Consider the following 19,733-nt stretch of genomic DNA (forward strand, 5'->3'; position numbering starts at 1 on the left):
TAGGCCACCTTCCCAATAGTTATAAGGGGTGTCCTAAAGTTTTTAAATGACTAACCTACCCTTAACCTAGATTAATTTAAAACCAACCTAATAACCATATATATATAAATATATAACCACCACCTCCTACCACCACCGCCGATTACCACCACCACCACCTCCGATTATCACCACCTCCAACCACCGATTACCACCACCACCTCCTTAATGATTAGTGATTGATAGGTGTCATAAAACACCTAATTTTATATCTAGTATTTATGCTTTCTTTGCGAGTTTTCTTGTAAATTATGTATCTTATGTGTGCTTTTGAGTCTATTAGGTGCAATGGAGTCATTATGAGCAAAAGAAGGAGAAATTAGCCATTTGGAGCGTAAAGCGCAAAAAGATCAAATCGGATGCGAGTTATAGCAGGCTATGTGGAGCGCAAGGAGTGAAGAATGAGCTTTCAGTTCTCTGGAACCGACGAGCCTTATATGAAGAGGTTAACCCTTATCCAGAAGTGGCAGTTACCAATATCAATCCTATTTTGTTAACCACACATCAAGTCGAGGATAATCCATTTCTTCTCATTTCCTTCTTCATTTCTCTGTTACTGTTGTTCTTCATGGGTGTGAGGAGATTGAGAGGATTTGGCATCGGATTTGAAGTCAAGAAAGAACAAGTTGAGTGTGAGTTGAAATTTAAATATGGAAGTAGTTAGGTGATGATGTTGACACCAACTGGGATGAATTTGAGAAGTTCTGTTGCTGAGATCGACGGGGGTTCTGCAATTAGGGTTCCAGATGAGCTGTTGCTGATGAAATCAGAGAAGAAGACTTGAAGGGTTTGGCTGCGTTTGAAGTCAAGAAGGAAACACAAGTCAGGGTTTTGAGAAAATTACTGAATTGGAGTTGTTCTTGAGCTACTGGTGGTGATGTTGAGTTATGATGCAGAGATTATGGAGCTGTGTGCAGTGAGTGGAGATGCTGCTGTCAAGGCTTAGAAGTATGAACTGAATTGAAGCTGCAGATGATTAAATTCAGGGAGATGGTGATGAGCAGACCGGAGAAATGAGTTCTGGTGATTGTTTTTCGTGGTCGATGGAGGAGATTGAGACAATATTTGAGTTTCGTTTGGGTTAATTGAAGATGGGTTAAACTCAATTGAGTTTGGTTTGATTTTGGTGAGAATGAATTGGGAATTTAGAGTTCCTGAGTGCAATTAAGGTTTGAGGTTGTTTTGATGATGATATGGGTGACTGATTTATGGGTTTGTGTTGATGGAGGAATGGGTGAAGAGATTTAAGAGGTTGAGAAGTTGCAGTTCAGTGAGATGGTGAAGGTAGCTATGATGATTTGTGTTCTCTGTCAGTGGAGAGAATGGTTTGATCTTGTGTTGCTGCCTTAGAAGATGGTGATGGCAGTGTCACATGAAATAAGATTAGAAAGCCAAGAGTCAGAGAAGTTGTGTTGTTGGTGGTTGAGGAATGAGGCAGGAATGGAGTCTGGGTTGTATTGTGTTGCAGCAGAGAGTGATAAGGAATGGTTGAAGCTGTACACAGATGGTGCAGTTTTCTGGGTTAGTGGCTGAGTTTGAAGAGCTGTAACTGGTGTTTGCTTGGGTCTGTGATGCACAATGGTTGTGCTGGTGATTGACAGAGATGGTGGATGAATTGACTTGTGCAGTTAAAGCTGAGATTGTGCTGGTCTGTGTTGAAGGGATTCGCGAGTAAAAGCATTGCAGGTGAAGCCTGTAAGCAGAAAAATTGGTTGTGCTGATGAGATGGATTAATGGTTATGTTGCAGCTGAGTTATGATGGTGAGAATGAGTTGCATTTCAAGAAGAGCAGAATGAGCTACAGAGGATGTGTTGTTCTTGTTTATATGCGAATGAGGTTGTGGAACTGAAGCTTAAGTGGATGGATGAGCTGGTGATAGACGTATTTATGTGTCTAATATATCTCAATTGTATATAGTGTTAGTGCTCGATTTTATACTTATTTGGTTATTTTATTTATTTGTAGGTGTTTTTGGAAAAATAAGGTTTATCGGCGAAATTGGCTAAAAATATGGCATTTGGACCTCCGTTGATAACGTACCGGAAGCGCCCCAGAAGTGTACCGGAAGTGCCCCAGAAGTGTACCGGAAGTAACCCATAAAAATTACTAAAGGCACCCAAGTTTTGGTTATTTACACCCAAGAATTTTATTTCAACCCCACTTGCTATTCACACCCCCGGAATGGATAAGGGGGAGGTCACCTTCTTTACGTTTCAAATTAGAAATTTTTGCGGGAAACTATGTGCAGCGCCTGGCAAATTTTGGACTCGATTATTGGAGCTGTTTTATGGAGATTTAATTGCTAAGCTCGAGTGAGATGGACTTCTCATGGATAGACAGGGTTAATACATGTGTTTGGATCGATCAAATTGGGCTGGAATTGCCGGAAAAATGAAACAGAGCAAATAAGGAAACACGGTCCGTGTCAAGCTTGTATTAGGAAATTCAGAGAGACTAAAGACCTAAAACTCTTTCCAAAGATACATATATATCTAAGGAAGAGTTTGATATAAGTGAGAATACTCAGAAACGCGTGAAACGAATTAGGGAAGAGATTATTGCCGTGACTGCCAAGGAAGGAAAGAAGAGATTTCGAAGCGGTTTGGGAGAGATTTAATCGTCTTGTGGTGTATAAATAGGTTTCTGAGAGTCCTAAGAAAGGTGACGAGGAGTTTGGGGTCAATATGAGAGCTCAGGAGGCATGAATCAAGAGATTTCAGAAACTATTGCTACTGCTGCTGCTGCTGCTGCCATTGAAGAGCACGAAGAACAGACTCCCAAAGACAGTCGTTCTTTCACTGTGACAAGGACAGACGCTGGTCAGTCTTAAAACAACAGCAACAGGCGCACTTCTTTCCTATCGTTCTTCTCTAGACGCTTTATGTGCGTCGCTGATTCACTGTTTTTATTCTTTTCACTCTTTTAATCAACTTTTGGGCTATAAACATGTATTCTGAGCAAGTGATTAATATGAGGAGTTAAACCCCAACACTGGGATGACGGAGGAAGCCCTATTTCACGCATGTGGTAATTCTAATAATTCTTTTATGACTATTTGCATTGACTTTTAATCGATTTATGATTTTTATTGAATGGGTGTGATTTCGTTTGATGGTGTATGCTTGGTCTATGTATTTTTGATACATCATTCTTTTGATTTACAATCATTACTTTTCAAAAATCTACTTTTTGACAAAGAATAAGAGTCCATATTTTTAATATTTGATCTATAATTGATTGGAATTATTATTTGAATCACATGAATGGAATTTGGTGGAATCCTGAGTCTCAGTCTCTCTCGACATTGTGACAAACCTTTTCTATATATATTTTCTATTTTTATTTTAAGTTTAGAACCCAATCTTATCAAGTCTGAGTTGAACGAACTTTACTACCACTTTTAAAACTACATCAATTTTTGGCGCCGCCGACGCGGATTTGTATTAGGTTTTAGGTTTTAGATTTATTTTATTTCTTTTAGAATTTTTGTTCTCTTTTACGCCTTTGGTATTTTTTGATTCTTTTCAGATTTCGAGCGAAGCTACAAGGAAAGAAAAAGTGCTATAAAAGGAAAGCATCGCCAAAGAAGGAAAGAAAAGAGAAATCCGAAAGGAGTGAAGAAGAAGATTTTGTATATAGTTATTTTTTTTTTAGAAACTGTAAATAGGGTGTTATTTTTGTAATTTTTTTTTTCCTTTTTGGACATTTTTATTTTTTGGACATTCTTGGACATTATTTTTTTTAAACCCTAAGGAAGGGTCAAAATTAAGTATCAATTGTTTGCAGGGAAGGACGACAGTTACGATACTGTCTCGGCCCCTCGGGTTCGTACACTGACATCGGAGTCGGTGGCCTGAGTCGACTTAAACAGTTCATCGCCCGTATGGTACGGGAGGTAAGACTCTATCCACCCACGAATCCCCTGTCAGTGGGTTTTATTTTGTGATAACTCACACCCCTGCAAAAGAATGTCGAACTGGTATCACAATAGCCAATACAACGAATATCCGACTGAGTTTCAAAATGGACGTTACAATTTTAACAATAGTGTGAATAGTGATTGGGAACATCAACCTTTTCAAGGTTACGACTCATACCATGGTGAGCCCAATTACTATACACACACACACCGGTCATACGAGCAAGAAAATAAGGATTATTATAGTACTAGTTCCTCGTCTTTGGACAATATAATGAAAATGTTGAAAACTAGTCCCTATTATGATCCTTCTGAACCTGTTCTTCCTCTAGAAGAGTCTCTCAAACAATTAACTGAGAATACAAATAGGTTTGTGTTAGAAATGAATAAACAAAATGCACCCATGAGTGAACCTTCTATACACGATACCATAAGGAAGTCATGTGAGTCGATTCAAAAGCTTTTATTAGAGGCCCAGAACAGAACTGCTCAAGATAGTCTTAATTTCCAATATAGTGTTTCCAATAGTACCCTTGAAAATGAGGATAGTTATTTGCATAATCAAGATGCCGAGGTTAGAATTGGTAACACTACTTTTTTAGATGAGGTTCAACCATTTTCATGTTATTATGATGATTATGATGAGGATAGTGCTGATGAAGAATTTGACACATATAGGCATAGTGATCAGGAATCTGTTATTCCAATTGAGCTTTACAATGATACTACTATTTCTAGTTCAAATCAAAATAATTTTAATAATCATTCACCTATTCAAAAGGACGAGGATTTGACTAGAGATACCCCCGTTTTAGACGATGTAGTATTTCCTTTTGATTACGAAGCCGATAATGGTTTGGAGGAACGAGTTTATTCGTAGAAAAATATTGTAGAGTCTAGCGATTTAGAAACAATAGTCTTAGACGAAGAAGATGAACTCGTAGAGCATTTAAACATGTGTGAGGAGGCATCACCTGAGTATAACCTAGAAGAAGCAATTGACCATTTTCATGATTCTGATGATCTAGAAATTAGGGAAATTGTAGCTAGTCTATCTAGAGACACCCAAAACTCCAAGTTTGGGGGTGATTATCATTCTCCATGTGCCTCAACCATTTTACAAGATTATCTTCACACACGTTTTCTTGAACCTAGTGATGTCCATAAGGAAGTTCAGTTGTTAGAAACCCATCCTCTGGTTGATGAGGTTAGACCAGGCTATGATACCAAGATCGACTTTGTTTTCCCACCAAATATTTTTCAACCAATTGTGGGAACGTATAAATTTCAGATGTGTCAATTATTTAGTTTTGAGACTAAACCTAATTACTTTAAGAGATTAGGGTCGATACATTTGCTTAAGATTGACCACCAGTTTCATCGTGGTCGATTGTGTGAGTCAAAACTGATTGACTTTAAGGATCCTCAATTATTCAGGTTATTATTATGTGCTTTTAAATTTTTACTTGAGTTTCTTCAGACTCTAATACCTGAACCGGATCTTAGCTTTGAGGAATTCCAACCCATGAAAATATTTAATTTGGCCCCAGTTATAAAACCTGAACCTGAACCACAACTAGATGTAGTTGTCTTAAACAGGAAACTAGACAAGGGTGTGCTTTATTTGTTTATTTTCTTGACAGGTTGCAGATTCCTTTTATTTGTGATAGCTCTATTTGGTTTTGATGACCCACATAAATTTCGGCTATTACTTTATGATTCTATGAGGTGACTAGTCCTTTTATAAGTCTGGCTGAAGACTTTAAACTTAGCACTTCTTGGGAGGTAACCCAATATTCATGCGACACGGTAATATATTTCTTTATCTCTTTTGCTTCAAATGGTAACAGTTTCTCCTTGTTCATGCTTTTAATTTCATCTTTAGAACATTGAGGACAATGTTAGATGTAAGTTTGGGGGTATGGGAGAAACTTTTTAGTTGCAGTATGAATAAATAAACTCCAGAACCTAGAAATTTATGCCTATTGAGGATTGCACTAACTAATCTAAGTGGATGGAAGCATTTTGATCGTAGGAGTTGAGGAATCAATCTGATTAGATGGCAACATCTAGAACAGTCTATTCATAAAAGCACAGAGCTCAGGTGTTAGAAATAACATCATAGTTTCACCATATTTCGTTGAGTCCTTTTCACTTCTATTTTTATTTTTTTAATTTTAAACTATGTTTCTCTAAGTGATTAGGTGGGGCACACGATTCAAGTTGTTACCACTGCTAGGGTGAATTAGAGTGATTGAGTTACTATATAAAAAAAAAAAAAAAAGTTGAGACCGGACCAATTAGACCAATCGGAATAAATATTAACACTTGGATAGCAATATGTGTGTGTTCTCCCTGTCTCCGTCGCCTAAACAAGCGTGGAATGCAGGACCCGTGGGAACTATCGTGTAATATGCTGACAAGAAGCATGTGCTTGGATCCAAAAGATCTATTCATGCCGTTAAAAAAAAAACCAAAAAAAAAATCTAGAAAAAAAGTTATTATTCTATGTAGTCAACCACTGGTTCCCTTGTATATGCCAGTTTGTTTATTTAGGTTATCGACCGTTGGTTCCCTTGTATATGCCAGCAGTGTTGATATTAGTCAGACCGGTATCTCAGTCCATTAGGATAGGTTCATTCTAGCAGTGGCCTTCAGACAGATATGGGAAACGCCGTTCACTTAGTAAACATCAAAACCATCTATGTTTTTCTCTATATCCATCTTCTTGATCTATCCATGTGATTAGTTTTGACTCCGAATATAATGTCCATAGTGCAACTATCTGAGTAGAGCTCTGTCACTTATATATGATTTTTAGTATGCTTGAGTGCAAACTCGTGTACGTCAATTGGAATTTCGCATCAGGGTACTTCCTCTTGTAGTCAATAAGTATGCCAACCAAGGAGATTCTTTAGTGCCTTCCAAGGTTCGTTGTAGATAGTTAGGGTCTGGAGTATTAAGGTTTTGTGGGTATATCTCTAGTAAGCCCTCCCGAGACTATAACTCGGCCACTAGGGACACCTAGGGGTTTAAAGGCTTATTGCATACGCTAAATGCAATCGACGATGCCTGCGACAATGAGTTAGGATTTTATTTTGTAGTTTTGATTCGCTCGGGGCTATCAAATAATAAGTTTGGGGGTATTTGATAGACGCATTTATGTGTCTAATATATCTCAATTGTATATAGTGTTAGTGCTCTATTTTATACTTATTTGGTTATTTTATTTATTTGTAGGTGTTTTTGGAAAAATAAGGTTTTGCGGCGAAATTGGCTAAAAACATGGCATTTGGACCTCCGTTGATAACGTACCGGAAGCGCCCCAGAAGTGTACCGGAAGTGCCCCAGAAGTGAACCGGAAGTAACCCAGAAAAATTACTAAAGGCACACAAGTTTTGGTTATTTCCACCCAAGAATTTTATTTCAACCCCACTTGCTATTCGCACCCCCGGAATGGATAAGGGGGAGGTCACCTTCTTCACGTTTCAAATTAGAAATTTTGGCGGGAAACTATGTGCAGCGCCTGGCAAATTTTGGACTCGATTATTTGTAGCTGTTTTATGGAGATTTAATTTCTAAGCTCGAGTGGGATGGACTTCTCATGGCTAGACAGGGTGAATACATGTGTTTGGATCGATCAAATTGGGCTGGAATTGCCGGAAAAAGGAAACAGAGCAAATAAGGAAACAAGGTCCGTGTCAAGCTTGTATTAGAAAATTCAGAGAGACTAAAGACCTAAAACTCTTTCCAAAGATACATATATATCTAAGGAAGAGTTTTATATAAGTGAGAATACTCAGAAACGCGTGAAACGAATTAGGGAAGAGATTATTGACGTGACTGCCAAGGAAGGAAAGAAGAGATTTCGAAGCGGTTTGGGAGAGATTTAATCGTCTTGTGGTGTATAAATAGGTTGCTGAGAGTCCTAAGAAAGGTGACGAGGAGTTTGGGGTCAATAGGAGAGCTCAGGAGGCGTAAATCAAGAGATTTCAGAAACTATTGCTGATGCTGCTGCCATTGAAGAGCACGAAGAACAAACACCCAAAGACAGTCGTTCTTTGACTGTGACAAGGACAGACGCAAGTCAGTCTTAAAACAACGGCAGCAGACACACTTCTTTCCTATCGTTCTTCTCTGGACGCTTTATGTGCGTCGCTGATTCACTGTTTTTATTCTTTTCACTCTTTGAATCAACTTTTGGGCTATAAACATGTATTTTGAGCAAGTGATTAATATGAGGAGCTAAACCCCAACACTGGGATGACGGAGGAATCCCTATTTCACGCATGTAGTAATTCTAATAATTCTTTTATGACTATTTGCATTGATTTTTAATCGATTTATGATTTTTGTTGAATGGGTGTGATTTCGTTTGATGGTGTATGCTTGGTCTATGTATTTTTGATACATCATGCTTTTGATTTACAATCATTACTTTTCAAAAATATACTTTTTGGCAAAGAATAAGAGTCCATATTTTTAATATTTGATCTATAATTGATTGGAATTATTATTTGAATCACATGAATGGAATTTGGTGGAATCCTGAGTCTCAGTCTCTCTCGACATTGTGACAAACATTTTGTATATATATTTTCTATTTTTATTTTAAGTTTAGAACCCAATCTTATGATGTCCGAGTTGAACGAACTTTACTACCACTTTTAAAACTACACCAGCTGGTATTGCAAGGATTGGGTGTTGTTGTTGGTTCGAGGGCCGAGGAAATGCATTTGCTGTGCTATTGAAGCTAAGAAGAATGGAATGTGTGACCTAAATTGAATTAAAATAACTGCAGGGAGGTGATTGAAGCAATAGCAGGTGTTGCATCCAATGAGTGATTGTTGGCCATAAAGATGTAGGTGTCATAGCTGAGTGTATGAGCAGATGGGAGTGTGCAGAATGGATGTGGTGACAGGTCGTGATGTTGCAGCTATGAAATGAGAAGATGAATTACAGAATTGAGGTTGAGCTGCATGTATGGGAAGACAAAATGATGGAGCTTTGTATTGCAGTCAGCTACCTATGTTGCAGGTTATGAAGTTGTGGGGAAGCGGCAAGCTGAACCGCAGTGTGCAAGTGAGCTGCAAGTGGTTGTTAAGATAATTGCAGTTAACAAAGAGATTGTATTGCTGCACAAGGTAGTTGAGATGGTCAAGACTGCTACAGGAAGAAATGGAAGAGCTGCAATAAAGCCTGAGATTGTCCCGGATCGGTTGAACTGAGGTAACTCGGCTGGAATCGGAGTACATCGAGTTGACTCGCAGATCCAGTAGCTGACTCAAATGAGCTTGGACCTGTTGGATTTCACTCATGGGCTAGTTAAACTGCTGATTTGTTTTGGACGCGACTTATTGAAGGTGAAGGTAGAGAAAGTATATAAAGGGAGAGTTCTATTCTAATAATTGTTATCTTCTACTTCTACTTTGGTTCTAGGGTTTAGAAAGATGAAATCTTTTCTTTTTCTCCTTGTTATGAACTCTTATGCCATGAGTACCTAGATTTTATTATTGGTTAAGGAATAAGTTGGATTTCCAAATATGGGTTTTCATTCAATAAATTAGTTTTGTCTCACAATTATCGATTATGATTCGCTAGAAATATCGCATGTATGATTGATTGTTAGTTTCGTCAAGTTGCAAATTGGTAGAACTCGTAATCATATCTATTGCTAGTTTAGGGTTTATTATACATAAACGTGATACACCTTGAATACACGTAGCATAATTGTGATTATTGCTTGTAGTGATACATCCTAGTAGTCACATGTGGATCATAATCTTTGTTAAAACGTATTACTGCTTTTACACGTTCGTTTGCATTGATTAGTCTTATTTCATAGAACTTAGTGCTCTTAGGGAGTTAAACTTAATTGTGCTTTTACACTTTAGGTTGCTTTCTAGGAAGAATTCACTTTCGCATCTTTTAATGTGTTTGTTGATGACAAGAGGAAATTAGCGGGATATTCTTGCGATCAAGGTATCCTAGGACTTTTGATAAAAGTTGAGATTAAATTTCAATTCTAGTTATTGTTACAAATTCATGTTTGTGAATGAAAACTAATCCTTGACCAATATCTTCATCTTATTGATTTGCTTGTTTATTTCATTATTTTCTTTTAGTTTATTTTCCTTTACATAAAAATCAGAAATCCCCCTTGTTTATATAGGAAACCGAAACAACTTGACAACCTAGATCCTCTCTGTGGGAACGATCCTTTCTTACCCTTGCTATATTATTTATTTTGAGTTGTGAGAAAGTGTAATTTATTTTTGACGCATACGACAGTGATCAAATTTTGGCGCCGTTGCCGGGGAGGCAGCGATTGTCACTTGTTTTTGGTTTCTTATTTTTTTTTTATTTTTTTTAGTTTTGTTTTATTTTCTGGTTTTTAACCTTGTTTTGAGAATCGTGTTTCAGGTACTTATTTCTCATGGATGGAGCATATTGGAACAATGGATACGGTTTCCAACAATCTCAATAACATGACAACTTCCAACAATTCCAGGGGTATAATCAAAACCAATTCATTGGATATGACCAATATTCCATGGATACTTATGGTTTTCCTCAACAACCTTATGGAGGGCATGTGTTTGAACAACCACAAGGATTGGAGGATTCTTATGCTCGTGAACAACAAGTCTCTAACTTGTTAGACAACTTTTCCAACTTTTTACGACAAGAGTTTCAAAAAGATAAAGAGGCTACAAATGAGCAACTCCAAGAACTTCGTGAAGGTATGGATATCTTACGAAGAAGCATTGATGAATACAAGGAAGAAAGGTATGAAGAAGAACTTTGTTTTCAAAACAATAACTATTCTAATGTGCCTGTGGTTTGTGATGAATATTTGATTGATGCTAATGTTGAAAAGGGCCAACCTTTGGGGTCTTTCGTTGATAATTGTGTAGCTACGTCAACTCTTGATCTTAATAATGATCATTTGCCTATTCAAAAGGATGAGTTTGAGGTTAGCAACACTAAATTCAGCGACAACCAATCTTATGTTATCTATGAAATTGACAATGATTGTGAAGATACGTCGTTTGAAGCAACTCATGGTGACATTACCCAAAGGTGTACAATGGAATTCTGGGATCAAGATGAAGATGAAAAGGACTATGATGACACTTGTGTAGATTACTCAAGCATTGATCTTAATAATGATCAAGAGCCTATTCAAAGGGTGGAGCTTGAGGATGCTGCATTTTTGAGTGTTCTAAAAAAGTTTCTTATAATAAAATTTGGATCCGCAAAAGAGTATGTGCCTTACAAAGAAGAGGAGTGTGTTGAGAATGAAACCGATATGACCAATATTCTGGAAGACCCAATTGAGCTTGCAAAGAATTGTAATGAAGTTGTTGATGCCGAGACTTTAGTTAAGGTAGAAACGGATGAAGAATGGTTGCAAGGTTTGATAGAGGACCATGATATAAAAGAGGTGAGTAATTCACTTGAGTTTTCAAGGATGAAGAGGATTATGTGATACAAGAGATTGTGCAAGGTTTGTCTAACCCTTTGCATATTGTTTCTTCTCCTTTACCTCTTATTGGTTTGAATGTATGTGCTTCGAGAATATTGTTGAATGACGTTATTTCTCGATTTCCGCCATTAGAAACATTTGATTCTCATACTATGGATGTTTGCAAAAAAGAAACCATAGAAGTTCCTGATTTTTATGTTCTTTATACACTTCCAAGTGTAGAAAAGAATAAGTGTGGGGGAAACTTCTATCGGTTAGTAGCTTCGTTTATGTCTTATGAAACTGATATTTGTGTGAAGCTAGTATTTGCAAAACAGGTTACGTGGAAGGATCCCCAACTTTTCAGATTGTTGGTGTATGGGGAATTCGTCTTGCAATTCGGACTGACGACTTTAAACCAAACGCTAAATGGGAGGCAACCCATATGATGAGTATTTCTTGTCTTGTATTTATTTATTGTCATTATCATGTTAGAATTTCCCACCTTTACTTTCTTTGGACGATTCAATTTACATTGAGGAAAATGTAAAGTTTAAGTGTGGGGGAGTGGTTAAGCATTTGCATTGTAAAATTTTCAATTTTTTTCAACTTTTTTGTAAAATAGTGAATAAGAAAACTCCAACTTGTAGTTAGTTTAGAGTCACATAATATACATGTCGCTAAGATTACATCGAGATTCTCTTAAGAGTGACTAAACTTAGAGATGATAGAGAACATGATCGGGTTTCTTACTTGTATGAGAGTTAAAGTTGGATTTAACCATCCCAGTGGAAAATGAGGTGCAGATTGAATTCGGTATTAGAGTAGTGGTCCCTTATAGTGGAGACTACCTATTGTTACATCATGTGAGGCACCGACCTTCACTTCTTTGTACCTGTCTAAATATGTGCTTTTAGAGTGTGTGTCACCGTACATAAACTCCGGGTAGAATGGTGAGCTACCTAACCTCCCACCAATAGAAGCACTATTTTGATCTCTTGAGTGCTATTTTATCAATCATGAATGGTGACATCGAATTGCTAACTTACATACCACTTGTATTCTTGTTCGCAGTTAACACTATCCACTTTATCTCTCTACACCAACAGGTCCATAGAAACACCATCATCATCAACAAGAGGAGCATCACAAATTCGAAGGAAAGTTGAAGACGTTCAAGGTTTACAAGCAACAATACAGAAATGAGCAGATTTCAGATTCAAGTAAAGCAACAAGACAAGGAGAAGAATTTTTACAAGTTGAAGACTTTATGTACAAGAGCGAAGATTATCAAGATGAGAGTTCAAGGAGTTTATGATATCGAGACATACAAGTTGTGAAGAATCAAACGGTAAAGTACTTACACCATGGCCTTTGTACTTGCATTTTTTTTTATTTTATCATATTTGTATATTATTTTCTCTTGTTCCTAAAAAAAAAAAAAAAACTTGGGACATGGTCATTTTATGCTAAGTCCCTTGTAAAAAAAAAAAAAAAATGAAAAAAAAAAGAGAAAAAAGAGACAAGAGAAAATTTTGTTAGATTTATTATTCGTTTTACTAATTTGTTTTGTTTTTATTTTGTATTTAAAAAAAAAAAAGAGACCAGAAAAATCCTCTGTATCATATTTTGGGTTTGTATAGTTCGTTTTTAGTTTTGCATTCTTTCAATAAAGCCAATGGAAAGAAGGAATATCCACAATGAAGTTTCAAGCAACAAGGAATTAGAGGAAAGAATCTCATTGTCAAGATTCTACGAAGTTCAAGAGTTATCATCAAGAGTTGAAGACCGAAGACGAAGATGAAGACACCGATTGAAGACCGAAGACGTTTCTATGGATGCTGTGAGAGTGGTGCTAACTGCACGCCGAACGGATAACGAGGTAAGTAAGCATATTCCCACCTTCGTTAAGTGGTTGATTTCTTTTCTTAGAGATCGTCAGAAAAAAGGGTTTTCAAAATGAAGAAAAGATGTGGGTTTTTTTAAAACAATTCGGAGGGTTTTTGCCTTCCTACCATTCAAAGTGTCGCAGGATTCTCTCTTTATTCCTACCTGGACACATGTGTGACCCATAAAAAAACTGTTTATTATTGAGAGCAACTGCATAAAACCCTTTCTTGTGAGGCAGAGTCGAGACTTTTGATCACTCCGAACCCGAATTTCTTTCGATAAGGGATGGTTATTTCTCTCTCAACTTTGAAGGATGAGATTGTGTTCATTTATGTGTCTAACTTCTTATTACTAGTGTGCAAAATCTTTATGTCTTCTTAGCGCGTTGGATGCTATCATTTCGGAGAACTAGTAAGTTGGAAAAGTAGGTTTTGTGGGTATATCTCTAGTAAGCCCTCACGAGACTATAACTCGTCCACTAGGGACACCTAGGGGTTCAAAGGCCTGTTATTCATGCTAAGAGTAACCGTATCCTCGACGACACGGAGTTGTATGTATGTTTTAGAGTTTACTTTGTTTGATTTTCTTGAGGATTAGCAAAGTATAAGTGTTGGAGAATTTGATAGGTGTCGTAAAACACCTAATTTTATATCTAGTATTTATGCTTTCTTTACGAGTTTTCTTGTAAATTATGTATCTTATGTGTGCTTTTGAGTCTATTAGGTGCAATGGAGTCATTATGAGCAAAAGAAGGAGAAATTAGCCATTTGGAGCCTAAAGCGCAAAAAGATCAAATCGGATGCGAGTTATAGCAGGCTATGTGGAGCGCAAGGAGTGAAGAATGAGCTGTCAGTTCTCTGGAACCGACGAGCCTTATATGAAGAGGTTAACCCTGGCAGTTACCAATATCAATCCTATTTTGTTAACCACACATCAGGTCGAGAAGAATCCATTTCTTCTCATTTCCTTCTCCATTTCTCTGTTACTGTTGTTCTTCATGGGTGTGAGGAGATTGAGAGGATTTGGCTACGGATTTGAAGTCAAGAAAGAACAAGTTGAGTGTGAGTTGAAATTTAAATATGGAAGTAGTTAGGTGATGATGTCGACACCAACTGGGATGAATCTGAGAAGTTCTGTTGCTGAGATCGATGGGGGTTCTGCAATTAGGGTTCCAGATGAGCTGTTGCTGATGAAATCAGAGAAGAAGGCTTGAAGGGTTTGGCTGCGTTTGAAGTCAAGAAGGAAACACAAGTGAGGGTTTTGAGCAAATTACTGAATTGGAGTTGTTCTTGAGCTACTGGTGGTGATGTTGAGTTATGATGCTGAGATTATGGAGCTGTGTGCAGTTATTGGAGATGCTGCTGTCAAGGCTTAGAAGTCTGAAACTGAATTGAAGCTGCAGATGATTAAATTCAGGGAGATGGTGATGAGCAGACCGGAGAAATGAGTTCCGGTGATTGTTTTCCGTGGTCGATGGAGGAGATTGAGACAGTATTTGAGTTTCGTTGGGGTTAATTGAAGATGGGTTAAACTCAATTGAGTTTGGTTTGATTTTGGTGAGAATGAATTGGGAATTTAGAGTTCCCGAGTGCAATTAAGGTTTGAGGTTGTTTTGGTGATGATCTGGGTGACTGATTTATGGGTTTGCGTTGATGGAGGAATTGGTGAAGAGATTTAAGAGGTTGAGAAGTTGCAGTTCAGTGAGATGGTGAAGGTAGCTGTGATGATTTGTGTTCTCTGTCAGTGGAGAGAATGGTTTGAGATTGTGTTGCTGCCTTAGAAGATGGTGATGGCAGTGTCACATGAAATGAGATTAGCAAGCCAAGAGTCAGAGAAGTTGTGTTGTTGGTGGTTGAGGAATGAGGCAGGAATGGAGTCTGGGTTGTATTGTGTTGCAGCAGAGAGTGATAAGGAATGGTTGAAGCTGTACACAGATGGTGCAGTTTGCTGGGTTAGTGGCTGAGTTTGAAGAGCTGTAACTGGTGTTGGCTTGGGTCTGTGATGCACAATGGTTGTGCTGGTGATTGACAGAGATGGTGGAGGAGTTGACTTGTGCAGTTAAAGCTGAGATTGTGCTGGTCTGTGTTGAAGGGATTCGCGAGTAAAAGCATTGCAGGTGAAGCCTGTAAGCAGATAAAATGGTTGTGCTGATGAGATGGATTAATGGTTATGTTGCAGCTGAGTTATGATGGTGAGAATGAGTTGCAGTTCAAGAAGAGCAGAATGAGCTACAGAGGATGTGTTGATCTTGTTTATATGAGAATGAGGTTGTGGAACTGAAGCTTAAGTGGATGGATGAGCTGGTATTGCAAGGATTGGGTGTTGTTGTTGGTTCGAGGGTCGAGGAAATGCATTTGCTGTGCTATTGAAGCTAAGAAGAATGGAATGTGTGACCTGAATTGAATTGCAAGAACTGCAGGGAGGTGATTGAAGCAATAGCAGGTGTTGCAGCCAATGAGTGACTGTTGGCCATAAAGATGCAGGTGCCGTAGCTGAGTGTATGAGCAGATGGGAGTGTGCAGAATGGATGTGGTGAGTCTGGTGACAGGTCGGGATGTTGCAGCTGTGAAATGAGAAGATGAATTACAGAATTGAGGTTGTGCTGCATGTATGGGAAGACAAAATGGTGGAGCTTTGTATTGCAGTCAGCTACCTATGTTGCAGGTTATGAAGTTGCGGGGAAGCGGCAAGCTGAACCGCAGTGTGCAAGTGAGCTGCAAGTGGTTGTTAAGATAATTGCAGTTAACAAAGAGATTGTATTGCTGCACAAGGTAGTTGAGATGGTCAAGACTGCTACAGGAAGAAATGGAAGAGCTGCAATAAAGCCTGAGATTGTCCCGGATCGGTTGAACAGAGGTAACTCGGCTGGATTCGGAGTACAGCGAGTTGACTCGCAGATCCAGTAGCTGACTCAGATGGGCTTGGACCTGTTGGATTTCACTCATGGGCTAGTTAAACTACTGATTTTTTTTGGACGCGACTTATTGAAGGTGAAGGTAGAGAAAGTATATAAAGGGAGAGTTCTATTCTAATAATTTTTATCTTTCTACTTCTACTTTGGTTCTAGGGTTTACAAAGATGAAATCTTTTCTTTTTCTCCTTGTTATGAACTCTCATGCCATGAGTACCTAGATTTTATTATTGGTTAAGGAATAAGTTGGATTTCCAAATATGGGTTTTCATTCAATAAATTAGTTTTGTCTCATAATTATCGATTATGATTCTCTAGAAATATCGCATGTATGATTGATTGTTAGTTTCGTCAAGTTGCAAATTGGTAGAACTCGTAATCATATCTATTGCTAGTTTAGGGTTTATTATACGTAAACGTGATACACCTTGAATACACGTAGCATAATTGTGATTATTGCTTGTAGTGATACATCCTAGTAGTCACATGTGGATCATAATCTTTGTTAAAACGGATTAGTGCTTTTACACGTTCGTTTGCATTGATTAGTCTTATTTCATAGAACTTAGTGCTCTTAGGGAGTAAAACTTAATTGTGCTTTTACACTTTAGGTTGCTTTCTAGGAAGAATTCACTTTTGCATCTTTTAATGTGTTTGTTGATGACAAGAGGAAATTAGCGGGATATTCTTGCGATCAAGGTATCCTAGGACTTTTGATAAAAGTTGAGATTAAATTTCAATTCTAGTTATTGTTACAAATTCATGTTTGTGAATGAAAACTAATCCTTGACCAATATCTTCATCTTATTGATTTGCTTGTTTATTTCATTATTTGCTTTTAGTTTATTTTCCTTTACATAAAAATCAGAAATCCCCCCTTGTTTATATAGGAAACCGAAACAACTTGACAACCTAGATCCTCTCTGTGGGAACGATCATTTCTTACCCTTGCTATATTATTTATCTTGAGTTGTGAGAAAGTGTAATTTATTTTTGACGCATACGACAGCGATCAGTGATTAGTCATAAATTTGGGTAATCGGACTTTAAGTTCGGTTTGATCGCAAAAAAAAAAATTTAATTTTTTATAACCGAACTTCTTACTGGTAACTAATCATAATAATCATTACTAATCATTAAGTTCGGTTTTTGGTCATAAATTTGGGTAACCGAACTTCGTAAACAGTTTTAAATTTTTTTGTAACCGAACTGTACAGTTCGGTTTGATCGCAAAGAAAAATTTCAATTTTTGTAACCGAACTTCTTACTGGAAACTAATCATTACTAATCATTAAGTTCGGGTTTTGGTCATAAATTTGGGTAACCGAACTTTAAGTTCGGTTTGATCGCAAAGAAAAATTTCAATTTTTGTAACCGAACTTCTTACTGGTAACTAATCATTACTAATCATACTAATCATTAAGTTCGGTTTTAAAGTTTTAAATTTGGGTACATTTCGGTTTGATCGCGTAGAAAAATTTCAATTTTTGTAACCGAACTTCTTACTGGTAGCTAATTATTACTAATCATACTAATCATTACAAATCATTAAGTTCGGTTTTTGGTCATAAATTTGGGTAACCGAACTTTAAGTTCGGTTTGATCGTAAAAAGTTTTTAAATTTTTTTGTACAGTTCGGTTTGATCGCAAAAAAAAATCAATTTTTTGTAACCGAACTTCTTACTGGTAACTGATCATTACTAATCATTACTAATCACTAATCATTAAGTTCATTTTTGGTCATAAATTTGGATTAACAAAAAAAATTAAAATGTCTTTCTAACCGAAATTTTTACTGGTCACACCAAATATATAGTTTGGTTTGATCCCAAAGAAAATTTTTAATTTTTTTTTTGTAATAGAACTTCTTAATGATAACTAATTATTACTAATCATTAACTTCATTAAACTAAAACATTTAATTAAGGAGGGTAAGTTTGGTATTAAAAAAAACATTTAGATAAGGGGTGACTTAGAATTACTTATAATGTCTTGCCTAAAATAGAATCATGATCCCCACAAAAAAGACCATGGTCCCAAAAAATGTTTCTTACATATTTACTGAGCTGTTGTACACGATTCAAGCTAATAACCACCTCATTGAAACAACGCCAAAAACACAAAACCGAATAAAAAAATGCAAGAAAAAAACACACCAAATCCTAATATCAGAAGAAATAAGCTGAAGAACCCAAATCCAAATTATCCATACCAGAATCAGAAAGAACAGGAGGCATTTGTCCAAAAAGTGGACTATGAACGTATTCGGTCGAATCAAAACCCACATATGATCCACTACCCGTCGATTCATACCCGCCAATGGAAGACTCGACTACACTCGTCAAATCAGACCAATCTTGATTCATATTATTGTTGTTCCCGAAACACGGTGAAACTGGCATACTGGAGTATCCAAAGCACCCAGAAAAATCAGACATATCCGAAGGAAATGGTGGAAGTTCATATCCATCGTTGTAAACATGTTTGCTGCCACTATCAACTATGCTAATACCAGCACTTTCTTGTTGCTGTGGCTGAGAGAACGTCGTTTGATTTAACCACGAGCCATTTTGCATATCGTTTGTAGAAAATCCACTAGCAAAGTGGCTAACATTGCCGGTTTCTTGAGTGTCAGAGTACATCTGTCGAGGAGGACTAGGATCGGTGCTAGTCATCTGTTGAGGTTGATATTGGGAATTGCAACTAATGAAAAAAGACGAGAGTGGATGAAGTTGGTCGCTTTCATCTGGAGATATAATGTCCGTAACAGAATAGCCTCGCGGCATGTCGGAGTAGACGAAATTTGTACGTGCATGAGACCCACGCATTGATCGTGAAGCTCTGTCGTAAGCCAATGCGGCTTCTTCTGCAGTATCAAATGTGCCTAGCCAATGTCTTTCTTTTGTCGACGGGTCTCTTATTTCAGCTGCATATCTTCCCCATGGTCTTCTTCTTACTCCTACAAACCTTACTGTTGACGTGGTTTCTTCTTCTGGTTGTTGCTTTTTCTTGGCTTTTTTTTCTTGAAGCAATTTTGATGAGGAAGGAGAAGAAGAGGAGGGTTGCTTGGTGTTGAAATCCATGAATAAAATCTAGGTAGATATTTGAAATGAGAGTGAGAAAATAAGAGAATGTTGGAAATTCAGAATCGAAGTATCGAGTTTGTGTGATTTGTGATTGACTGGTGCATGTCAGTTCTTAAATAGGAGAAAACTAAGTATAAAGTATTGACAATTATAAATTTCTAAAGTGGCAAGGCTGACATAGATTACTAACTAAATAGTGACATTATGGAACGGTAGAAACCAACGAACATGCTAAGATACTCACTAATCATAAGAGGATGATGCTATATGCATAAAAGAATTAATCCTAATATAAATAATAAAGCGATGTGCAACAGCTGCGTGAAGCTCTCAAATGCAAATCAGGAGCGGTTTCTCGAAAAATTTCTTGTATATCTGTAATTATGAGATTATTGCTCGTGCAAGTAAAGATTTAAATG

The 19,733-nt window shown here is 37.3% G+C and overlaps 1 protein-coding gene across 1 annotated transcript; it reads right to left on the reverse strand.

The window, feature by feature from the left end:
* Positions 1-18,396: 18,396 nt before the first annotated feature.
* Positions 18,397-19,311, reverse strand: LOC113278885 (ethylene-responsive transcription factor LEP-like). The gene has a single exon (XM_026527611.1). The coding sequence runs from the start codon at positions 19,309-19,311 to the stop codon at positions 18,397-18,399; it is 915 nt and encodes a 304-aa protein (XP_026383396.1).
* Between the last annotated feature and the right edge of the window lie 422 nt (positions 19,312-19,733).

The sequence above is a fragment of the Papaver somniferum genome, chromosome 5, assembly GCF_003573695.1.
Source record: "Papaver somniferum cultivar HN1 chromosome 5, ASM357369v1, whole genome shotgun sequence".
Lineage (NCBI taxonomy): Eukaryota > Viridiplantae > Streptophyta > Magnoliopsida > Ranunculales > Papaveraceae > Papaver > Papaver somniferum.

Bases quoted from the DNA above. Each gene is read 5' to 3' on its own strand.
- LOC113278885 (XM_026527611.1), bottom strand. From the start codon at position 19,311: ATGGATTTCAACACCAAGCAACCCTCCTCTTCTTCTCCTTCCTCATCA.